At 48.2% G+C, this 23,470-nt stretch overlaps 1 protein-coding gene across 1 annotated transcript in view; it reads left to right on the top strand.

Moving 5' to 3' along the window:
* Positions 1–18,692: 18,692 nt before the first annotated feature.
* KIAA0930 (KIAA0930 ortholog) overlaps positions 18,693–23,470 on the top strand; it is a 52,474-nt gene continuing 47,696 nt past the window's right edge. Inside the window, exon 1 of the mRNA XM_088537371.1 lies at positions 18,693–18,843. Coding sequence (XP_088393497.1) covers positions 18,693–18,843 — 151 coding nt within the window. The remainder of the gene's footprint in view (positions 18,844–23,470) is intronic.

The following is a 23,470-nucleotide window of genomic DNA, read 5'->3' as shown; positions in this document are numbered from 1 at the left end:
GACAGCAAAAAGATTCACACTGATCAAACCAACTCCCGTCCCTTTCCCCGGATGGCCTGTCACTCACCCATTGGCAAACACATCCAGTGCACATACATGGAGCTTCTCCCGCTCACTCAGTGCCTGTGATTTTGCCAGCATCCATCATTCTTTTCACCGCACTGTCCAGCTCTCTGTTGAGCCACACTCAGCTTCCAGTCCATTAGTGATGGCATGTCCCACTGCTGCAGAAACCTGCGCATTAGAGCTTGTGTTCCGGATGGGCTTGGGATTCGGCAATAATCGGCCAGAACGAGGTGACTACATCAAGCATTTATTCAGGTGAAAGCACATAAAAGAAGCCAAAGTATGGATAACTACTCACGAGGTGATACCTGGCGATCTGGGCCCGAACATCTTCTTGAGCTGGCAGATCAGGGAGAGAGCATTACTGACCGGCTCCCACACAGACAGCGCAGGCCTCAGAGGTAGGAGTTTCTTCTCCTCGCCCCGCCCCGCTCTCTCCGCACTGTCCACTTTTATGCCCAGTGCATCCTGGCACGTAGGGTCAGTACGACCCAGGAGGCAGTCTTGGGGGTGGACAAACTCCGCCTCTAGTTGTGCAACTCTCCCCGCCCCGGGTGCGCAGTCACACACACCAGTCAGGGGTCCCAGCCCTCAATTCGAGGGTCCTGCCTTCCTCCTCTTCTTCCTCATTTCCGAGTGTTTGACCTCCAAAGCTAGTTTGGAGGACGTCTGCGGTTAAGTTGGCTACAAGCCCAGCCGAGCGGCCGGCTTCAACAGGTTTCCAGGGGGGGCTGCCTGTGAACCGGGCTGAGCAGCTGCATCCCATCCCTGCTCCTTATCGCTCAGCCTGGGCAGGCAAATATCTTCTTTCCCAAGGTCTGGCCTCTTCTTCTCACAGGAGATTTTTATGACTCTACAGATCACAGAAATTTCCATCTCCAATACATGCCACCTGTGATCTTTAGATATCATAAACAATCATAAAGATTCTCACCTCTAATACATACCACCCCGCGATCTGTAGAGGTCAATCTATTGTAGCCAAGCAGCCGAACAGATAATGTTTTCATAGCAGTTTCAACCATGCATCGTGTCAGCATCACTATGCAAGGGATACAGCATATGATAATATTGGAAATAGAAATAACAGCGCTAGTAACAGCTTCTGTAGCCATGGCCAACCCCACATCCATCGTCTGAATGGAGTCCAATCACTATCCATTCTCAATTGATGAGTCACGTCCTGTAACGTCCAGACCTAGGCATGCATAGGTGTGGTGTGATCACTTAGAGTCACGCAGCACACGCCCCTGCCTTCTCACATCTGCAGTCATGCATAAGCAGAAGCATAGCCATTGCAGCAAGGTTGCGTGCCGAGCCAAGTCTACATCTACTAACAATGATGGCAAAGCTGTCGTTGTAGTACTGCAGGATTTTGCTAGCCAGCATCCTGGTCTGTGTAGCGTGGTCGGTGGTTGCGCGGCAGTGATCCCTGGAGCAATGACCTTCTTACATCTCTCTTTTTTTTTTTTTTTTTTTTTTTTTTTTGAAACCTGGTCCCTAAAACAGTAAGCCGCCCTACTGTGCAGGGTGGTGTAAGCAGTCCAATGGGCCTACGTGCAGCAGAGTTAGCATAAGCAATTTTTCAGGAAAGTCTGTGGTTCTGTGCACAAGTTAATTACGCTAGCTGTCACTCATGCCAGCAGCAGGCCACTTGGCCTACACTTGCCTCCTAGATGGCCCTCAGAGAGAGAGGTGGCCGTCACTCACATCAAGGTCTGGCATGGCATGTGTCCCCACCGCTCAACGCCTAATGGGTTGCAGCCAGCAGCGGAGCTCGAGGTTCTTCTTGGTGGCAAACACAGAGGCCAACCCAGTCTTGCCCTTGACTATGGTAGGAGGCGCTTAGACTTCAGCTGGTCATCAAGGTAGTGTCTCACTTGCCTCATGCAGTAGCAAGCTGCTATTATGGCAATGCACACACAGATTCTCATTAAACATGGGTAACACACACAAAATCATAGCCTCTAGTAAAAACTACATTGTGAGCACGTGTATTAGAGTCATTAAATACAGTCTGGTTATAGCTTTCATTACTTAGCAAGTATTTACATGTTGTTCTAGAACACACACATCCTTTCCCTACATAAGCTAATACGGTTTTTCTACTACTCTGTGGATTGATCCCATAATGGCATCAGCCCTCTTCAGTATCAAAAGGAAACATTGCTCGCTTTAAGGGCATCATCTTCGGGGGTGGGTGACGGGGAGCGGGGGTGGGTAGAGCGCGGATAGACCTTCTTAATGGTGACATCTGCCAGGGCTAGTACGTAGGTGGTGACTGCGCGGAGGCCCTGGTCATGAGTGAAGTTCATGGGTCTCTCCATCACGCTTGAAGCTGTCGCTCTTTCTCTGTGGCCGCATCACACACCATGTCTTCAGATCTCAGTGGGCAGGACTCTGTTGTCTCCGTCTCTCAATATACCTGCAACGACACTCTGCACCCACGTCTGGGCCTGGGTGCAACTCAGAACAAAGGAAACATTATTTTGTTCAATTCTCAGTGCTTGCAGCACACCTAATGATCTCTATATGGGGTCGCTGGCCTCTTCCGTGCCCCGCATACTGGAGCTTGGCTGTCGCTTCATTCTTGTATTCTATACTGAAGTTATGCCCCTGGTCTCTCTGCAAGGATACAAGTCAGAGTACAGCTCTCAATCCTCCCCCGCCCCGCAGGACATCTGGTCCACTCACAGGGGAAGGGGGCGGGGGGTGGAGGGTTTTTTTTGCCTTAATTTTCGAGAAGTCCTCCCCCGGGATCCCATTCAAGTATTCCTCTGTGGTTTAATACCAACCCGTCCCTAGCAGGGAAGAGACTAGAGTTTGCTCCAGATTCATATGCTACAGTTAAGGTGGCTACTGCACGATTCGCACGGGGTATCCCTCTAATGAGGGTAAGCGGTGTCCACTCTTTGGTCAACCCTCTGTTGTTGAGCACCCTGATTGACTGAATCACCTGAACCTTCCCTGGTCACACCACCCCAGCAGCTTCAAGAGTCTGGTGTATGGCTTGATGGCAGTCAGTCACAAGTTTTTCCTTGACAGGCTGGTCACTTAAACCCCAAACAGGGATTACTTCCTCTTTGCACTTTCCTGGGTTCCGGTGCACTACTGTGACCTCCGCTCCCGTGTCCACCAAGGCATGAACCAATTGTCTATTTTGTTACGAACAATAAATGTGAGGAGTACCTCATACTCCAGAGGGCTGCGCGGCCATTCAGAGGGACCTGGACAGACTGTACAAACTGGGCAGTGAGAAACATCATGCAATTCAACAAGGCCACGTGCAAGGTCTTGCACCTGGGGAGGAACAACTGCAGACACCAGCACAGGCTGTGGACTGACCTTCTGGAGAGCAGCTCTGCAGAGAAGGACCTGGGCCCCACAGCACCTCCACAGCATCCCCAACACCTCCTGCCCCATGAAGGGGGAGCCCCTGGGGGCCGCCAGTGGCCAGCCAGGGTCAGGGCCACCTGGGACGTGGGCAGAGCTGCAGCTTTGGGCAAGCTGGTGTCAGGGGGTGGTTTGTTCCAGAGCGGGGGGCAATAGAAGGAGCCGGGCGGCCCCCCCCACGCCTCAGAGGGGATGGGAAGCCCCATTGTTGGGTGTCGTCGCCAGGGGCCACCTGCTTCCTTGATGCCCTCGGGACCCAAGGTGCCCAGCGCAGGGCAAGCGGCCCTGAGGGCACCTCTGGAGCCCAGCGCGCCTGCTTCATGCAGCAGCAGCAGCACCAATGGCTCTTGGGCCACGGCTCTCCCTCGGCCAAGCGGTGGCGGCGCCAGCGCTGGCCCTTCTGCTCCTCTGGCTTCCCGGCGGCTGCCCTCCAGCCTTGCGGGATGCTGCTCCCCTTCTGCAGCCCTCGTCCCTCCTTGTCATCTCCCTGGGCTCTCACGGACGCGTCTCACAGACACTGGATATGGAGCACTGCGTCTCCTGTTTACGGAGTAAGTCCATGGATCGGGGTTACCAGTCAGCCCCCGCAGCACAACTGCAGCCACAGCCCCCATCCCATTGCTCCTGTTACACCAACCCTGCCTGCCTGAAGAATACACCTCGCTGCTCTGGGCAGCTTGTGCTGCAGGCAGCCCTCCTGCCAGGAAGAACGCCACCAGACACAGCTGCCACGTGCATTACCACGCAGCGCTCATCAGGGCCATGTGCTCCTCCTTTCCTCCCGCTTGCAGTACCCTCTCCGGAGAGCACTTGCACACTTTCTGTATATAATTCTCTCGCGGCATTTCAACAAGCAAGTTTCTATCTAAAAGCGCAGAAGCCGCTTGAAAGTCAACCAGGAGCTCTTGTGCTTCACGAGCTGCTTGCCCCAGGGACTGCTTCAAGTGCACCCAGGACAGCTGACGTCCAAACCGGACGCTACTCTAATGCCGGCAATTTGACTTATCCTGCAGCCCCAGCTTTTAACTCTATGAAAGCTGCACCAACTCTCCAAATAGGTAAGGTTCTGTTTTGGGAAAACCTTATTAGAACAGCACTGAAGACTTTAATGGAGAGCATAAGAGAAATGAATCGAGTGGTTGCTTCTCTTTTTCAAGTGCCAAAGGAAACTGATGAAAGCAATCTTAGATGGCAAGAGCTTACCAATGAAAAACACAGAGAAGTAACCACACTGTTGAAAACACAAAGCAAGGAGAGCCATTGCTCTGAACAACCAGAAAGTCAACACAGTGAAATACTAAGGTGCTTATCCAGCATCCTGAGAGCTTTTCTCTTCCATCAGAAGCATGTCAATGTCAACCGAAGTAAACAGGGTTTCTTCATCTTGGAAAATTTAACCGGCATAGTTTTCCTAGTCAAAGTCTCTGCAGAAATGGAAACTGGAACAGAAGTCAAAAAATGGACTATCATTACAAACAAAAGCTTGGAATGCTGCAGATGCTTCCTCTGCCATTAGAACATGCAAGAACTGTTTTTATCCAAAGCTGGAAAAGGGGAATTATTCCGAACTGGCCAGCAATGCTGTCATTTCCACTCTGCTTCAGGAATTTCACAAGAACCCTTTCCCTTGGATGGGTTATCCATCAGGAATTGCAAGAGCGCTGCTGGGGCACAAAGCACTTGTAAAACGTGTAGTGACAAACATAGCCGCTTTCAACATCATGTTGCTGGCAGCCAAAGTAATAGTGACACCCAACACTGTGAATGTGGAAAAAGCTTTGGGAGCAGACATTAGGCAAAACCCGGTGCCCCTTTTAACAGTGGTGCTCATTTTTCTAGCCTACCTTGTTTTGGCCCTCTGGGCCATGACAAAAGACAAGGCTGACAGAGTCACCGAGGACAGGATTCTCATTCTTCCAGACAAGGAGCCCTGTCATGAAGTGTGCTTTGCCGTCACCTTACACACAGGCAGTCGCTTAGGAGCTGGAACAACTGCAGATGTTTTGCTTCAGCTTGTTGGCCAGGATGGCACAAGTGATGTCTTTTGCTTACGACACCCACATTTGCCATCATTCCATCAGGGAAGCACTGATACATTTTTGTTAACTGTGAAGAAAAACTTAGGAGATATCTGTGCCTTAAGGGTCTGGCACAACAACAACGGGCCATCTCCAAGCTGGTTCCTGAGCAGAGCAAAAGTTGAAAACGTGGACACCAACGAGACCTGGTTCTTTATTTGCCGCAAGTGGCTTGCGCTCAACAAGGAAGACGGCTTATTCCAAAGGACATTCCTTGCCATGAGCCCAAAAACACGTCTCTCCAGAATTGACTACTTTTTGATTTATCTTGCAGCAAAGCTGAGAGATGGTCACCTCTGGTTCTCTGTCTTTGCTCATCCTGGCACCGGTACTTTCAGCAGGATCCAAAGATTATCGTGCTGTTTGGCAATACTACTATTAAACCTGCTTGTGAACTTTATGTTCTTTGGCACTGACAAAAGGGAAGAATCTCCATCACCCGTGAACTTTTGGAGATGCTCATTATTGCCTCATTTAGGTATTCCCAGAAGCAACCATTTAATGCATTGGAAGGGGACAACATTCAGAGGCAGAAGAAATAACCGAGCACCATCCCCTTGCTCTTTCACAAGACACCATCGTTAGCTTTTTGCCGGGCTGTGTCTGTTTCTCCTGGACATTAATTATAGCTGTAACGGGACTTTCATTGTCTTGTACGGCTTGTCTTATGGGCAGGAGACCTCACGCCAGTGGCTTTTTACGTCTGCCATCTCCTTTGTGAAGAACGTCTTCTTTTTCCAACCCCTAAAGATCCTGTTTTTCTCAGCCCTGAGTACGCTCCTTCCCAAATATTGCCAAAGCATTCCATGGCCAATTGAGGAAAATTATTTTGAATTGAAGCTCAGTAAAGCAATGGAGGCTGAAGAGGAGAAGAGAGACATGCACTCTAAGCTTGCTCAAATTTTCCCTTCACTTACATTGCAGATGAACGCCACACCAGACGCCGAGAAAGGAAAGATTATATTAATAAGAGTTCCAGGATCATCAGCTTAGGTTTGAAGTCAGTATTACTGCTTTTTGGTTTTTTAAAGGTCACAAGGCTTAAGATGGGAGCAGCTATTGGGAAATTTTGCTTACTTCATCCCACTGATTTCAGGCTCAGAGGAAACATCATCGACATTTGGGGCTCAGGGACAGAAAAATAAATGGAAAAAATGTGGTTTATCTTATCATAGGAGCGAGGCAGGATATTGTATTTAGAACTAACTTTACTCTGTGCTATGCCCTTTTCAAATAAATGCTCATCATTGTTTAACTTAATGAGTCCTTCTTGACTGAACTGGTTAGTAAGTTTGAAGGAATTCTTAACACTTAGACACAGACACTTGCTTTGGACTAAGTTCCGGTTGTCTCCCAAATTTTGCTCTTGTACCCACCTCAGTGGCACTTTCCCGTCATGGGAGCTGATACCTCTTTTACATAGACAATGACTAGACAATAAGACTATGAGGGGTAATCTTGCCTCTGGCAAAGAGGCCATGAGCGGATCTATGCTAATCTATACTAAGAGAGGACTGAAAAAGGTCAACGCTCTGAAAACGCTGATAAAACTTTTCCTCCTCAAAGCATAAGCAATAAAAGACAAGAGGATGATTTATTGTGCTTTGACCTGGCACAGTCAAAATGGGAGTTCTTAACACTAACATGACATTTACATTTGTGTGTGTGAAACTAACACAGTTTTCACTTTTGCAAGTTACTGAGGTTAGACTCTCCAATAGTATCAAGAGTGTAAAATGGCCTTTCCGTAGAACGCTGCTTGCCCAAGAAAGCTCTAAGGGCACGTTAACGGAGGGATTTCTTTTACCCTCAAAGGCACAAAAGGCCATTACTGGAGTATCCCCGAACGCAAACAAACGTTTGATTCTGGTAACACTCTAACATCCTCTCTTACCTGGCAGCTCATGAAACCAAGCGCAAGTCAGTCATAGAATCATAGAATCATAGAATCCTTAAGGTTGGAAGGGACCTCTAGGGTCATCTAGTCCAACCCCCCTGCACACGCAGGGTCACCTAGAGCACGTAGCACAGGACTGCATCCAAGTGGGTTTTGAAGACCTCCAGAGAAGGAGACTCCACAATCTCTCTGGGCAGCCTGTTCCAGTGCTCTGTCACCCTCACTGTTAAGAAATTTTTCCTTAAGTTCCCAATGGCTTAACTGCTGCCATTCGGAGCAGCCACGGCTGCAGTGCAACTGCTCATCTTCCCCAGCACTATCCTTGTCTTAAACTTGCTTCTGCACCACACATTTAGTCCAAAATAAAGCTGCACAGCCTCTTTCTCCAAGTTAGCCCCTGCTCCCAGAGGGGAAACACAGATGCTTGCAGAAAAAAAGAAAAAAGCATAAAAGGAGAGCACACAGCAACATACCCTTACCTAGTGAAGGAATGAACTCTCCAACAAGGATCAACCAGCACAGGAGAAAGGAGTGCAAAACCTGATTTCTTGTCCTGCCACTTTTTTCCTGGGAAAAACAAAGTGCAAAGCCCTTTGGGTGGTAAGTGGGATACCAGCACAATGTCTCTTTTCAAGATATCTTTTATCTTTTTATTATTTTTTTTTTTTAAAAAGGACACATACAGAGTCACAAGCCTTTCTGCGGGGCTTACTGTCTGTCTTGGGCTTAAGTGGCATTGCTGTTGCTTTTCTTTCTGGCTCCTTCCAGAGAGGCAGTGACAGGATGCAGGCAGCAGCTCACGGAGGGAGTCTCTTCCCCAGTTGCTTTGTGGTGAAGGGAGGATATTTTGGTTTCTTTGGGGAGCGGGGGAAGCATTTCTGGGCAGAGCTGGTAGGAGCTCATCAAAGGGGATGCTGCCAGTTTGAAAGCTCAGAGCTGGACTACAATTAGGATCTGTAACCCCATCTCTGTCTCTTCTTTTTCGAGAGAGACAATAGGATTCTTCTCTTGCAGATGCAAATTGCTCTGTCCACTGGGATCAATGTGTGCTACCTGACTTGGGATAGAAGGAATCCTTTTCCCTTCCTTTGTGATTCCAAGGAAAAGGTACCGTAGGAACGGGGACGCTGCTTAAGTGAAGACATCACTGGGGTTAGACCGCAAAAACGTGAGAATTTTTTTTTTTTTTTGATGCACTTGCTAGATATCTAGATGACTTCCAAAGAGCTCCTGGAAAAACGTGCCAAACTCTTGTGGACTTTACCTACCTTTTTAAGCATCATTCTTCACGCAAAGACACAAATTCAGGACTCCAAAGTCCACTGTTATAAGTGCCAAAATGATCAAGAACTTGGGCTGAGAAGATGCCCTGGCTGCATGAACCGTAAGAAAGCCATACAAGACCACTCCTGTCATGGCTGTCAAGGGATAAGCTTTGGCCTGGAAAGCTGGAGAAAAGTGAATCTCTCCATGCTCTAGAGTTCCATTGGGGTAGTGACAAATATGATGCAGTTCCAAAAGCCCTTTGTTAAAAGGGATGCAGGCGTCTTCCTATCCCCCTGTCATCAGGAGGTTTCTGATGCGCTTGCCAGGCTACTTCCCAAGAACTGACGGGCTAAATTGCCCAGCGGATGCCAAATTGCATGTTTCTCTAGCAAAGTGACAGCATTTCCTCTCTTTGCTACTCTTCCTTGCATTACTCTCTTTCCCAAAACATGAGAGTGGCCCAAGTTGTGGAAGCCACAGATTGTCCACTCTCAGCTCTCAAAGAGCTGACTTTGTATACAGACCCGCTATGCTTCATCTAGCTGCACAGGCATGAAAACATCAGCTCTCTTCACCCTCCAGCTGCAATCAAGACAACAGGAACAAGGGCTCCAAACATTTCCCTCATATTTTACCTTCCTTCATTAATCTCTGCTCATCCGTTTGCTTGACAAACAACCAAAGTGAAACGCGTGCCTTGCTCTCCATAGAGCACCTACATTTATAGTACTGAACAGATAAAAGCATAAAAGGAGACCGCACGGTAACACACCCTAACCTACTGAAAGACTGAGCACTCCAACGAGGATTAATCAACTCAGGAGAAAGTGCAAAATCTGATTTCTTGTCCTGCTGCTCTCTTCCTGGGAAAAACAAAGTGGAAAGCCCTTTGGCTGATAAGTGGGATACCAGCACAATGTCTCTTTTCAAGATATCTTTTATCCTTTTATTAAAAAACAAAAATAAAGAAGGACACATATAGAGTCACAAGCCTTTCTGCAGGGTTTACTGTCTGCCCTGGGCTTAAGTGGCATTCCTCTTGCTTTTCCTTCTGGCTCCTTCCAGACAGGGAGTGACAGGATGCACGCAGCAACACACAGAGGGAGTCTCTTCCCCAGTTCCTTTGTGGTGCAGGGAGGATATTTTGGTTTGTTGAGGTTGCAGAGTCTCCTTCTGTGGAGATCTTCAAAACCCACTTGGACACAGTCCTGTGCCACGTGCTTTAGATGACCCTGTGTGTTCAAGGGGGTTGGACTAGATGATCTCTAAAGGCCCGTCCCAATTTTAAGGATTCTATGATTCTGCTGCACCTTGCGAGGGAACAGACTCAGTCTTTCTGTTCCTTCTTTAGGTGTGAACCCATAGTTCCCAGCCGTTTACCTCTTTCTTTTCAAGAGGTTTTTAGTGCATGCACAAGGACTCTTCCCTCCCTTCAGTGTGATCCTTATGCTTCCTATCAGCGTGAATCCCCGAGTTCAGCTGGGCAGTGCAACCGGAGAGACAGCTGCTCCTCGAGCCCCACGTTTGGCACCATTTGCAGGCACATGGAGGAGCAGGGTCTCTGTGATGGTGAGCCAAAGACCTTTATTTAGGGTTAAGCACAACTTAAATAGTTCCGATTCCAGAGCAGCCCCTGCCCTGACCGGGCAGCACATGGAGCCCAGCAACCCAACCAGCCAATCAGGCAGGTGATCACACGCTGACCACACGCAAGGCTGTGCAATGAGCTGCCTGGTCACGCGCTGGCCGTGTCACCAGCCCCAGGCTGGCTACAACATGAGTCTGTGACCCCCTCCCTTGAGGGAGACTGAAACAGAACCACAGAATAGTTGAGGTTGGAAGGAGCATAAATAACAGAAGGAAAACATCTCAAGGAGCCTTGCAATACACTAACATCAAGTGACACCCAGGTAAAAAACAGTGCTGAATCTGTCACAGCTTTGGATACACCTCAGCAGATCACTGGCCTGTGCAAGCTCCATGTTGTCCTGGCTACACCACCACCACACCACTGCTCAGCAAGTGCGGTTTCCTCAGCAAAACCCTAGAGCCTGAGTGCAAAACTATCTGCAGACCAGCATAGGTTGCCCTCCCATATTTGCTTTTACTGCGGGTTTGCCCTGTTTCCTCTTAGGCAAGAGGAAATTTGGGGAGCAGAATTAGTCCTGTGTTGAACACCCTGGAAAAGTCTACCACATAACTTTGAATTATCCTTCAAGCTCACCAGCTTAACACATTTCATAATGGAAGGCCAGAAACTGCTGCTTCCTAAATCAAAATGCCACAAGGTAATTAGGGAGGGAGGCAATTATGTTAAAACTGCACCATTAATCTTTGGTGCATAAACTCTCCTGGCAGCCTACTGACCCATGAATATGCTCTCAGTATAGAAGAGCAAACTTGAGGACAAAGATATTTTGATTTATGATTAACATATGTAAATTAAAGTGCTTTAAGCTCTCACGGGTGAAAATGCATTTAATTGCCTCTACCTGTAAAACAGATATAGCATTCATGTACATGCCTCATGTAGCTGTTGTAAAGAAAGACATTACAAGCACACATACTACCTTTGTTTTTTATGTGTTGAAAAGTACTTTCAAAACTTTAGAACTAGAAAGGAAAGTTTAGTTCTGTAATAGATGTACATACATAGCTTGAAGCACTTAAGTAATTCAGGTATGTATAGGTAGGACAGACTGTAAGTAGGTGCACAAGCCTTTACAGGGTCAGCATTATAAGACATTTATTACTGATCTGATTTAGTGGTAATACATTCAGATGCATTAAATAATTTGCAAGCTAGCAGATATGTGTTTATTTTAACTGTTAGGTATTCACATACCATGTGGCCTTATTAACACGCGCTGCAGACTTGGTCTATTAGCTTCTACTAAAATAAATGCAGTAAGAAAAATACAAAACCACACAAAACTGGAATGAGTTATTTATAGAAGTGTAGCAAGACCTGACCATTGCTAATTCCGCATCCACCACAATCACTCTGCTGGCCACCTACAGACAGCCTGAGCTTTTTGTCCCTAGTTTGCTTTAGGTTTCTGCTGTACAAGACACACAGATGGAGGCAAAGTGACACATCCAGCCTATCCATTGACCAAATGTTAAGTCCAGTTCCCAGCCCGCGAGAGAGAGAGGAGAGGCCAATAATTGCAGGATCCAGCTTTATTACCAGCTAGCTGGGGTCCCCAGCTCACCCTCAAAGGGGGAATCTTGAACAAGGACCCCCCTGGTGCCGCACGCAGGGTTTATATACCAGCAAGAGGGTGGGCGGTTACACATTTCCTTTTAAGGTCCGACCGCTCCGGATTCTCTTTGGATTGGCCGTACCGAGTCTCTCCCCCTAACCTTGGCCAGTGAATCTCAGACCACCCCCGTGTGGTCTGCATAAAAACAACATTCCTCGCCCAAAGCTGTGCATAACCCTCCTTGCTGTAGGAACAAAAGGTCCAACCCTCATCTGTTTTGCAAGACAACCTCTGACAGGGAGGTCAGTGACTCATCTAAGTATGATATCGATTTTTCAATTATCCTTATCTACAGCAGCTCGTAATGAGGCCAATTTTTGAGGTTGTAAAGTTAGGGACACTATTCCTGTTCCAGGCCCCGCTATTCCCAATCCTACTAAGGTTGCTATGCTAAACGTGGTTATTGGTTCCCTCTTCATTATTCTTGACTTCCCCTGCCCCCAGTGAATGTACATACTCTCTTCCTGATGATACAATATACGGGGAACTACTGACACCTGTATACAATATTCCTTGCTCTCATTGAACATCATTAAGGTGAGACAGGGTGTTAATCCCATTTCAGAACATATCCACCATCTTCCTTCTTGAGGTATTGCTCATTTCTCTCCTGTCCTGTTGATCACTTCCACCTCACAAAGCATCTTTCTATTGCGGGATACCTTTACCTTCCTGTCTTCCCATTTGCACTGAGGAGGACTATCCAGAGCGGTGAGGTTGTAAGTAGCCCTAACCAATTTCCAGAGAGGATCGTCACCCGTCCCCTCTTTCTCAAACCCAGGGGCTTGGGTAACTTTAGGGGGTTCTATTAAGCCTCCCCTATCTGTCCCTGGTTCCCAATATCTGACCCCCCATGTTTTCCTCAACCTCCACCCTGGATCCTCAGGGCTTGTAGCATTGAAGATTAGATATTTACAATTGCTATAGGGATACTTGATTCTCCCGTGGGGACCGTATCCTTGAGCCTTACAGTCCCTTGGTCCCCATTCCACCCTTAAGTATTTATCAACCTGTGAAGAGTAGTCCCATGCTGAAATGGTTACACATTCCCAATATGCACAATAATATTGATTAGGGCTATTGCAATACCCCTTCCCCGTATTCGAAGCAGGGCAGAAATAATACGCCTTTTGGTTCAGACACAGGCTAATAGGAGCTAGAGTACATAGATCAGCAGTGAAACTAGGGGAGCCTGCCATTACCCTTGTCTGTATCACCAGCCCATCCTCACACCTTGCCACAGTCCATTTAGAAGGTTGATGAGGGCTTCCCCCTGTTACCAGTCAAGTCGTCACCAGGTTTCATCTTTTTGTCCCTTAGACTCCTTCAATACCTTGTTCGGGCTTATAGGTCATTCTGACCTGACTTCTTCTTTACAAATAAGGCAGGATTAGCTTTAGAGCAGTGGGGGTTACAAGAACCACAACATAAGGTCCTTTCCACTTTGCTTCTAATGACTTTCGGTGATGCCTTTTTACCCATACCCAGTCTCCCGGTTCAAGATCATGCATGGGTTCCATAGGCCCTTTTCCTTGATTATAGATAGCCCTGATTAATGGAAAGATCTCCTTATGTACTTGATACACGGCCTGGACTGCCTGAAGCATACCTTTTGGTCCTGGTTCAATTCTCCTTTCCCCTTCTCTTAGTGGGTACACCAGCGGTGGAGTCCCATAAATGATTTCGAAGTGGGTAAGATTCAGAACACAGGGCGTGTTTCATACCCGAAAAATAGCAAAGGGAAGGAGCGTCACCCAATCCCCACCAGTCTCTGTTACCAACTTTGTTAAGGTCTCTTTTAAAGTTCAGTTCATCCTTTCCACTTGCCCCAAACTCTGGGGGTTGTACTCACAAGGCAATTTCCACATAGCCCCCAAAATCTGGGCTAAGTTCTGAATGCTACTTGCCACAAAAGCAGGTCCATTGTCCAATCCTATAACCTCCGGGACCCCATAGCATGGGATTATTTCCTCTAACAACACTTTGGCTACCACCTGGGCAGTTTCACACTTAGTGGGAAAAGCTTCTACCCAACCCAAAAAGGTGTACCTATATCTGTATTTTCCTAGTTTGACTTTGGTGAAATCTACCTCCCACGACCTTCCAGGTCTCCAATCCCTTTCCCTGATCCCCAGATGTTGTCCTACCTTTTTTGCAGGTTTCATCACCTGACACGCTATGCACTCCTCTATTATTCTACGGCCTACCGCCCCCCCGGTTGTGGAACTGAAGTTTAGCCATTTCCAAGAGTTTAGCTGCTTTTCTTTCTCCCAGAGGGGTTGACTTGTGCAGCTCAGTTAATAACAAGGTGGAATTCAAACCTTGGTACCGCCCATCTTCTCTTTTCTTTAAGTTCCCATTGTGCCTTATCCACTGCAGATCATCTTCAAGGTATACTGCAGGTGGCAGCAACTGGCCCATTCCCAGCAGAAGGAGGTTTAGCGCCATCTCATTTCTTCTTTTCCGATGGGTTCACGCACAGCCAGTTTTGCAGCCTCACCTGCTGCTTGATTCCCTTTGCTGATTTGGTCCCTCGCTTTTTGATGCCCTGGGACATGGATCACGGCTATTGCTCTAGGTTTATGTATGGCTTCCAATAAGTGAAGTATCTCTTGCTTGTTCCGAATCTCTTTTCCCGACAATGTTACAAATCCCCTTTCCTTGTAAATGGCCCCATGTATATGCACAGTCCCATAGGCATAACGACTGTCCATGTCAATCTTTTCCCTTCTGCCATTTCTAGGGCTTTTGTTAGAGCAATGAGTTCTGCTTTGCACTGGCTCTATATCCTAGGCAAGCCAATTCCCTAACCAAATCTGCAGTGCCCTTTGCGCATTCTTCTTCAGTTGCTCCTGCCAGAAGTATGTCATCCACACTGCAGCAGCGTTAGTTCCTGGTGGGTGCTATGGTACAGCTGCAGATCCTCGCTCAGAGCCTCATTAAATAAGGGTGGTGAGTTTTTAAACCCTTGCGGTAGCCTAGTCCCCGTAAGTTGTCCCGCTATCCCTTGCTGCAGGTCCTCCCATTCAAAAGCAAAAATGTATGAGGGGTTATACCCATCCTCGCTTCTTTTGTCATAGGGTATTGCCGGACTCGGACCGGTTCCACTCCTGGTTTCAGTTCCACAACTAACGGGACTCTGTAACTAGCCACTCCTACTCCTGCTGTTTCTGCCCATGCTTCTGGAATCTCCCGCACCCACCTTTCCATTTCTTTTGGAATTTCCCCCTTTGCTGATATATCTGGTACTCGTCCTCTAATCGCATAGTCAGTACATGTACCGGGTTTCCCTCCCTGTCGCTAACCTTCACCCTTCCTTCCTCGAAGTATATTCTAGCCCGTAGCTGGGTCAATAGGTCCCTTCCTAACAGGGGTGCCAGGCATTCCGGTATATAGATGAAAGAGTGAGTAACCTGTTTAGTACCTAGATCCACCCAGCAGTTTGTGGTCCATTGATAAGATTTAACCCCATTCACCCCCTGCACCCAACTGGTTTTCTTTGTTAGCTTCCCCCTATCCTCGTTCAATACCGAGTGTTCCGCTCCCGTATCTACCATAAATCCTACTGGTTTCCCTTCCACTTCTAACGTTACCCAAGACTCAGGGAAGAGGGCCGAGTCCCGACAACTTCAGTCACTTTCCCCCTCCCCTGCCAGTAATACCTGGGTTTGGGTCTATAGTTAAAAGGCCCTGTCTTCCCACCAGCCCCTCCTCTTCTTCTCTTGGGGCACTCATTCTTCCAGTGGCCCCTCTCCTTACATATGGCACACTGGTCTCTTTCCAGTCTCCTTCTCTCTCCTCCCCCTCCTTCCCCACACTTCTCTCCCTGCCTCTTTTTTTTTCCCCCCCCTTTGCCGGCATAAAAGATTCTCACTAATTCTTTCTGGTTATGCTGGTTTTCCCTCGCTTGGAATTCCCTAGCTTCCTTTTGCAGTCTCTCCTGCCTTTCCTCGGGTGTCTCTCGATTATTGTAAACCTTTTCTGCTACTTTCAACAGGTCCTGTATAATCTGTTCCCCCAGTCGATCTACCTTTTGCAGTTTTGTCCTAATATGCTGCCTGATTTACAAATGCCAGTATGACAGCTGCTTTGTTTTCCTCTGCCAAGGGGTCCAATGGAGTATATTGTCTAAAAGTCTCTAATATTCGCTCCAGGAATGCCGCTGGACTCTCAGTCGGCTCCTGCCTTACCGCATTAACTTCAGCCAAGTTGGTGGGTTTGCGTGCCGCCGCCCAGAGGCCGGCCATCAGAGTCTGGTGGTATACTCGGAGACACTTCCTACCTTCCGCCTGGTCGAAATCCCACGGAGGTCGCATTAACGGGAATCCTTCCTCTATCAGGTTCTGTTGGGTGATAGGTTTCCCATCCACCCCCGGAACAAATTTCCCTGCTTCTGAAAGGATCCGCTCCCATTCCTCTGTTGTGAATAGAACCTTTAACAGCTGCTAAAAGATCAATTAATGCTGAACAAAGAAGGAGGGGTAGTTTGTCTTTGCCCCCTTTCAAGCAATATTCGATTGAGGAAAACAGAGACACAAAGCACATAAAGCAACAGCAGTACATAAAGCGACAAACAACAATTCCACACACAGGACACCCAAAGTTTCATGTTACTTTTCCTTTTGCACACATCCTTTTCCCTTTCATACCACGGGGTTTACCTTTCACCCCCGTTCCTAATAACCACAGGGTAGTGGGGATGTCTCCCACACTACCCGGCTGGCCACCCTGCAGTGCGTCCACCTAGGCATTCGCCAGCCTCCCCTCGGGCCTGCTTACCCTGCTTACCTTAAGCTGTCCTGGTTGTCTCTTAGGCTTTGCCTGCCGGCAGGGTGGAATTCCAGACGAGCCCCCAAAATGTTAAGTCCAGTTCCCAACCCACGAGAGAGAGAAGAGAGGCCCATAATTGCAGGATCCAGCTTTATTACCAGCTAGCTGGGGTCCCCAGCTCACCCTCAAAGGGGGAATCTTGCACAAAGACCCCCCTGGTGCCGCACGCAGGGTTTATATACCAGCAAGAGGGTGGGCGGTTACACATTTCCTTTTAAGGTCCGGCCGCTCCGGATTCTCTTCGGATTGGTCGTACCGAGTGTCTCTCCTCGAAACCTTCCCGCGCCCGGCGGTGGCTCCGCCTCCAGCAGCCCCTCGGCCCTGCCCGGCAGCCAATGGCAGCGCCCCGGGCTCGGGGCAGCCTCGCGCCAGATCCCGCGTGAAGTCGCGCGTGGCGCCCTCGGCCGCCATGAGCCCTGCGGGCCGCCGTCCGCCGCGGGGCACCGCGGGTGTGAGAGTTGTGCAGAAACATCATGTTCCGTTCTCACATCATAGCCTCGAGGCTGTCCGTCTTGATGATCAATATCCATCTCTTCTTGCCACGAGGACACCGCGTGCTTCCAACAGAAGAGCTCAGGGAAGAGCTAGCAAAATGCCTCACAGGCCACCTAGCCCTAGAGGGTTGCTGGGCAGGTCAACAGTGTTAAGGCAGTGCTAGAAGTGGCCTACAGGCTGGAAAAACAGTGCCCACAGCCAGCCAGAGCTGGCAGTCTCAGCTGGCTTTAGGGCAGTGGTGTCGGGAAGGCCTCACGTGAGGTTGGTCAGCAACATTAAGATCTATTAAGCACCCTCGAGGCCTCCTTGGCATGTTACAGAAACTATTATACTGTGTTTGAGTGGAGGGAGAGGGTGCATGCTAGGGCAGGACTCCGAGTGTCTGTTATGATGATAGAACGGTGCTAAGCAGCAGGGGAAAAAGAAAGGCCTTTGGGAGCAATACGTAAAGACTCCCCCACAAAGCGTTTGGCTAGACACATGGTTTCCTTGCTTTAAAACGTGCTGTGGGATCTGTAACGACCAAAATCAAATATCATTTTGGATTTCTAGCTGATCCTAAGGATACACAGTCAAGGGCCTCTTTAGCAGGCTTCATCCCTGCACCTGCTTGACCAAGTTACAGCAATGATCATTGCTGGACACGGGAAATAACAAGGTGGTTAGAGGGCCGTTTGTTATGAAGGGGATAATTACCTGTGACCTATGAAGAGGTACTGCTTCCTGGGGAGGCCTATGAGATGAGAAGCAACAGTGGAATTTGCCTATGGGTCTGAGGAGAATTAGAGATGCCGATGGTGGGGTTATTTGCACTCATGTGCTGCATCTAGGATGCCGAAGACTAACGTATAGGAGGTGACAAACATTCAGTGTTTCAAAATCCAAGAAACAGGGGTAACAGATTTAGCAATGTAAGAGGTACTTGGGTCCCTTGGTTTTACATCTGCACGTTGCAAAGCTAGTTAGTTCACTAGAGAAAAGAAAAAAAGAAAAAAAAAAGCCGCATTGACTACAGGCTTCTATCAAGTTTAAATGGGGATTATTCACCGATGCCGGGTTGCCCACCGGTTCCAACTTCGGCATGTCCAATGTATATATGTTTAAGATAAGGTATGAAATACATATGTGAGCATACGGAGGCTCCCCCCGCCGCTACAAACCTGTACGCGCAGTGACGCGGGCGCAGGGCGGCCCGCGCCGAGGCCGCAGCCCAGGGGCGGGCGCTGCGGCCCGCGCCGCCCCCGCAGGAAGCGGCAGCCTCCGCGCTCCGCTGCGCAGCGGCGGCGGGGCGGGATCCGGCGCGGAGCCGCCGCCTCCCTCCCTCCCTGCGCTGCCTCCGTGTGGTGTCTCCTGCGGCGGCCCGGGGCGGGCTGCCATGAGCTCATCGCCGGCGGCGCCAGCATGGCCTCCGTGAGGAGCGGCGGCGGCGGCCGCGCCGCGCCGCGGGACGACGAGGCGGAGGGCGAGGCGGGCCGCTCGCTGCAGCACATGCTGCGCGCCATAGCGGAGGAGCGCGCCCGCGCCGGCATCCGCCACGACATCAGCGGGCTCGGTGAGGGCGAGGGCGGCCGCGGGCGCTGCGGCGCGGGGCGGGCGGCGGCGCCAGCCGCGACCCCCGGCAGCCGCCCGGGCGGGGCGGCTCCCGCGCCACCTCTGTGCGTGGCTCTGCATTGCTGCTCTCGGTGCTCTTTTATTACTACTACTTTATCGCTGTTACTTCCTCATTATCTGTTATTATTACTTTCGTATTTTATGTTTTACCTTACTGTTTTTTATTGTGATTATTCCGGGGCTCCCGGCGGAGCGGGCGGGTGCCCCTCGCGGCCGGCGCTGCTCGGCGCTCGCGCCCGGGGATCCCACGGGAGCTGCGAGGCGGCAGCGCCGGCGCTGGGTGCGGCGGGGGCTTTGCTGGCCAGAAAACGGCCCTGTGTCCTGGTTGGGCTCACGGACGGGGGTGGCCCACTGTGGTGGCAGCCATCATCTGATGCAAGTTCTTGACGTGAGAAACGATTTTAGCTGCTTCCAGGTTGTGCATATCCTGGGCTGGCCCTGGTGCTGCTGAACAAGCAGGTGGATGCCCAGAGCCCCTTCAGAGTAAGGGCTTTAAATTGTGAGCACCTGTATGAAATACTCCTGTTACTTCTTCTGTACTGCCTTTATTAGTGGTCTGACTCATTTATAAGGCCTGACCTTCCTCTTTCTTCAATCTTAAAAACTTAATTCTGAGGTAGCTATTAGAGCTTTAATGTCTTTTGTAGGTAGTGGCCAGGAGAATTCTCCTGGGCGAATGGGCTGTGCCCCTTCTGTGTTTGCCTCATCTATAACCCAAGTTCAGGCAGACAGGGTGGGATTGAGCCTTTCCTGCTTATGTGTGTTTTAACTAATGGGATTAGTTTTTTGCATCTGGGTTTTTCTTGTAACGTAAGTGTGTTACTGAGCCAAATGAACTGCAAAAAGAAAACCTGGGAGCAGGAGGGGGAAGGCAGATGCCCGTGAGATTTGTTATAGCTGCTGTCGATTCATGTTCGGTCATATAATAATTGCATGAAAATAAAGGCTGATAGGAATATGAATGTTACCATTGCTGCTTTATATATGTGTGTCTACATACATGTGTGCACGCACAAGTGTGTGTATACATATATACAGTGTGTTTGTGGTTATATATATATATCTCTATACTCACTGGTTGGTGAGATCATAGAAGTACTTGTTCCCACTTTTGTGAATATATATCTGTGATAACTAATGATGAGAAGGGCCCTACTGGGTAACTTTGGGCTAATCATATAAGTTTTCCCCCTCCCATATAAGATTTCACCCTCCTTTTACCAGATAGGAATTAGCAAGAGAAATGCCAGCGAGAGTTGCACGGTGGGTTGCACTCAGGAACTGGTCCTGCTTGTGGAGCCTCTCCTGTGAGAGTCTCAATCAGTGTGAACGTGAAGAACGTGGTTATATGTCCCTGCAGGGATGCCTTGGATGCTGAGTTTCCTACCCAGGGAATGGAGCTGAGCTGCTAGCTGAACAACTGCAATTTATTTGGCGAGCTCTAGGTGTGTGGTGTTGCCTGAGAGCGTGGTGTCCTGCAGGCTGGAAAGCGTATCCCTGCCCTGGTGCACGGGGTGGCCCTTCTTGTGCGACGGTGACGAGACAGGGCACAGATTTTAATGCACGCGGGAGGGGAGACGATAACCTGTGGTGGCAATTCTTGAGCACGGTAACTGAGTAGAGCTACAGAACGGGACTCCTCTCAGGATTAAGGGTTGTGAGCTCAGGTGGCCAGATGGTTGTCACAAATTTAACTGTCACAAACTCTGAACAGCTCTTGATTATACAAATCACCACTTAAAGTCTGAGAGGATCTTACAAGCAAGGCTTCTTGAGCTCCAGGAGACTGAGCTGCTCCCTGTGCTGTAAATCTCCAGATATACCATGGCTTGTTTTAGGTAAGTGGATTTTTTCTCTTGGTCATAGTGACCAAACCCCTTCTAGCTGTGTCCCCTGGCCAGGGCTCTACCCTGTACCTTTTGGAGTCCTCCTCAGTGTTTCCAACCCATCTATACTCAGATGGGACTCACTGGGTCATCATTTGAGGGCCTTCTCTTCTCTTGTGTGATTCCTTAAAGTGGCACCCTACTCTATGCTTTTAAGAAGGAAATTGCTACTTTTCCTGAAAGCAGCTTCTGCTGGGAAGGTTTGTTTTATTTCTGGTGAGCCAAATGAGCATGTACATTAAGCACTGTCCCGAAACATAGATCCCATGGCGTGGGATCTTCCTTATTTTCCTGTTTGAGTAACGTAGAAAATGCAACAAGTCTTCTAACATCACTCATCAAAATAACTCATGTGACTCCTCCTCATCAGGCTGCTTGGAAGGAAGAGTGAAGTCACTCTGAGAGGTTGTGTCAAGCAGCTGTGCAGAGTGTCACGCTAGTATTGCTGCCGATTTGCTCTGAAATACAGTTTGCTAGAGCATTTCTGTAGCAAAATAGTTCTCGTTCTGGGGGAATTACAGACTGCTATAGCTTTTTTCTTAAAGCTTTAGGTGCTGACCAATTCTGTATAATTTTGAGGAAATACTTGTTGGGTGGCCATGAATACTGTGCCCTTTCTTTTCACGATCACATAAATAACAGCCTGTGGACTTTCTCAGAGGCTCCTTTCCTCTTGGGATTCTCTCCCCTTGTTGTATTTCCTTGGTGGATTTAGTACATACTGCATTATATAATAAACAAAGGAAAGCAAATGGGTAGATGTGAATAATGTTCTGAACCAGAACCAAGCAATAATGGAGATTTAGCTGGGTAAAAGATAGAGAAGTCGTAGGGACTCTAAAAAGTGACCACCAAGAGCACTGGTGTCCTGAATTTAATCATCTGGTGATTGCAAGAACCAGGTGGAGAGGCCAGGTACTAGGGAAAGTCTGTTAGTTTTATCAAAAAGTTTTATAAAGAAGTTGTCTTTGGTTTCTTGTTGATAGAGGAGATCTTCTAGTTTCTCTGAAGGACTTGTGGTGGTGGGTGGACAGAAAAGTGCATGCTTGGCCTTGGGGCAGGAGTCTGAGGATTGCTTGGACTTGTTGACTCAGGTTCTCACCTCGGTGCCTGTCAAGACCACGAGATGATTCACATGCCTTTGTGAACAAAGTCTAAAAAATAAAAGGTCCCTGGTCTTCCCAAGGGAGTAAAGGGTGGGGTGGCCTGCACTTAAGTGTTCATGCACGTGGGTGTTGTGAAACATGGAAGCATGAAGGCCAAGCAGAAAAACAGGGGCAGAAGGGTGAGGGGGAGAGGGAGAAATTTTTGGAAAGCTTATACCAAAATTGGTTAAAACTGAGAATTAGGAGCAAGTGTGGATTATTTGGATCTGAAAGCCCTCAATGAGGGCCTTAACTTTTATCATAATCTTATGAATATTATAAATTAAACTATTTTAAGAAGACTATATTAGCTCCTAACACTTGAAGTCAAGCTGCTGAGTAGGTGGAAGTATCTTCTGAGGATTTGTGGAAGTGCAGAACTGGTTGGGCAGGAGCTTATTCTTTGTTCCTGTTTATTCCTGCTGCTAGTTCGGTGGCTTCTCAAGTCAAAGATGAGAAACTGCAAGAGCAGGAAAGTTTTGTTCTTCTTTTGATCTGTGAGTAAACAGCTAGTAAAATTATATTCGCTCTTGCCAAAATTAAAGCAAATGCAGCCAAATGCAGATAATGTCCCCCGGTAATGAGTTAGTTTAATAGACAAATATGTTGATAAACTTGCTTTCTTCTTATTCTACACATTTAAAAGGATTTTATTTGCTGAGTTTGTACGTACTGTTCTCATTAGTTTTACTTAATATTTGTCTGTATTAGTTTGTCCTATGTATTAAGCATTTAGCAGCTAATGTGTGGAATATAAAAGATGAATATTCAAAAATGGAAAATCAGACATTTAATTGTAAGTAATAATGAAGTAAAAAATAATTAATACTTACAGGGTAACGTCCTAGTGAGCCAAAAGTTTCACCGAAGTCTTTCAGCCAGGAAGAATTTCTTTTTGGAAAGCTTGGCAATGGCCCCTTTTCACAATACTGCATCCCTAAGGGATGTGCACTGCTTCACACCTTAATAGTGAGAATGGTTGTTCTGGTGCTAATATCTTCTACATCTTTAATGGTGATGCAGGCTGCAAATGTGCTTTGTATTTTGAGATGGATGAGTCTTTCTGGTGAATTAAAACCGCAGCTTGTCATTATGCATTCAGGATGGACCTTTTAAGGATTTAGCAGAATACCTGGCTGGATTTTTTTCGAATAAATAAAAACTGGTTTTCCTGAAGGATGGAGTGTGAGTCTTTACTCTCTGCTCAGTTTTTCCATTCAGAGTGAGCTTTCTAGTAGAAGAACTCAGAGATGCAGGAAGTCAAACGCAGCCAAGATATGGAAACATTGGAACACTGTTGAACTCCTGTGAAGTAGCCCTGACACTTGGGCACCCTTGAAGAAACCTTCTGCACATGAAGTTAGTGGAATACGATACAGCAACAGTCCTCAGTAAATGCTGCTGTTTCACAGTTCCACCAGGTGAATGCTCAGCGTAAGGTTTTCTAAGGCCTGCTGCAACCCCAGCCTGGAAGGAAGGCTTTAAAACTGAAATTCTCGTCTGTGTGCTTTGCCTGGCCTCCCTGTGTGCTAGCATT

Source organism: Tinamus guttatus, unplaced genomic scaffold (assembly GCF_059628265.1).
Source record: "Tinamus guttatus ecotype Peru unplaced genomic scaffold, ASM5962826v1 Tinamus_guttatus_pri_ptg000749l, whole genome shotgun sequence".
In the NCBI taxonomy this organism is placed as follows: domain Eukaryota; kingdom Metazoa; phylum Chordata; class Aves; order Tinamiformes; family Tinamidae; genus Tinamus; species Tinamus guttatus.
Note: the sequence above shows the minus strand (reverse complement) of the source record. Positions and strands in the feature narration are given on the sequence as shown.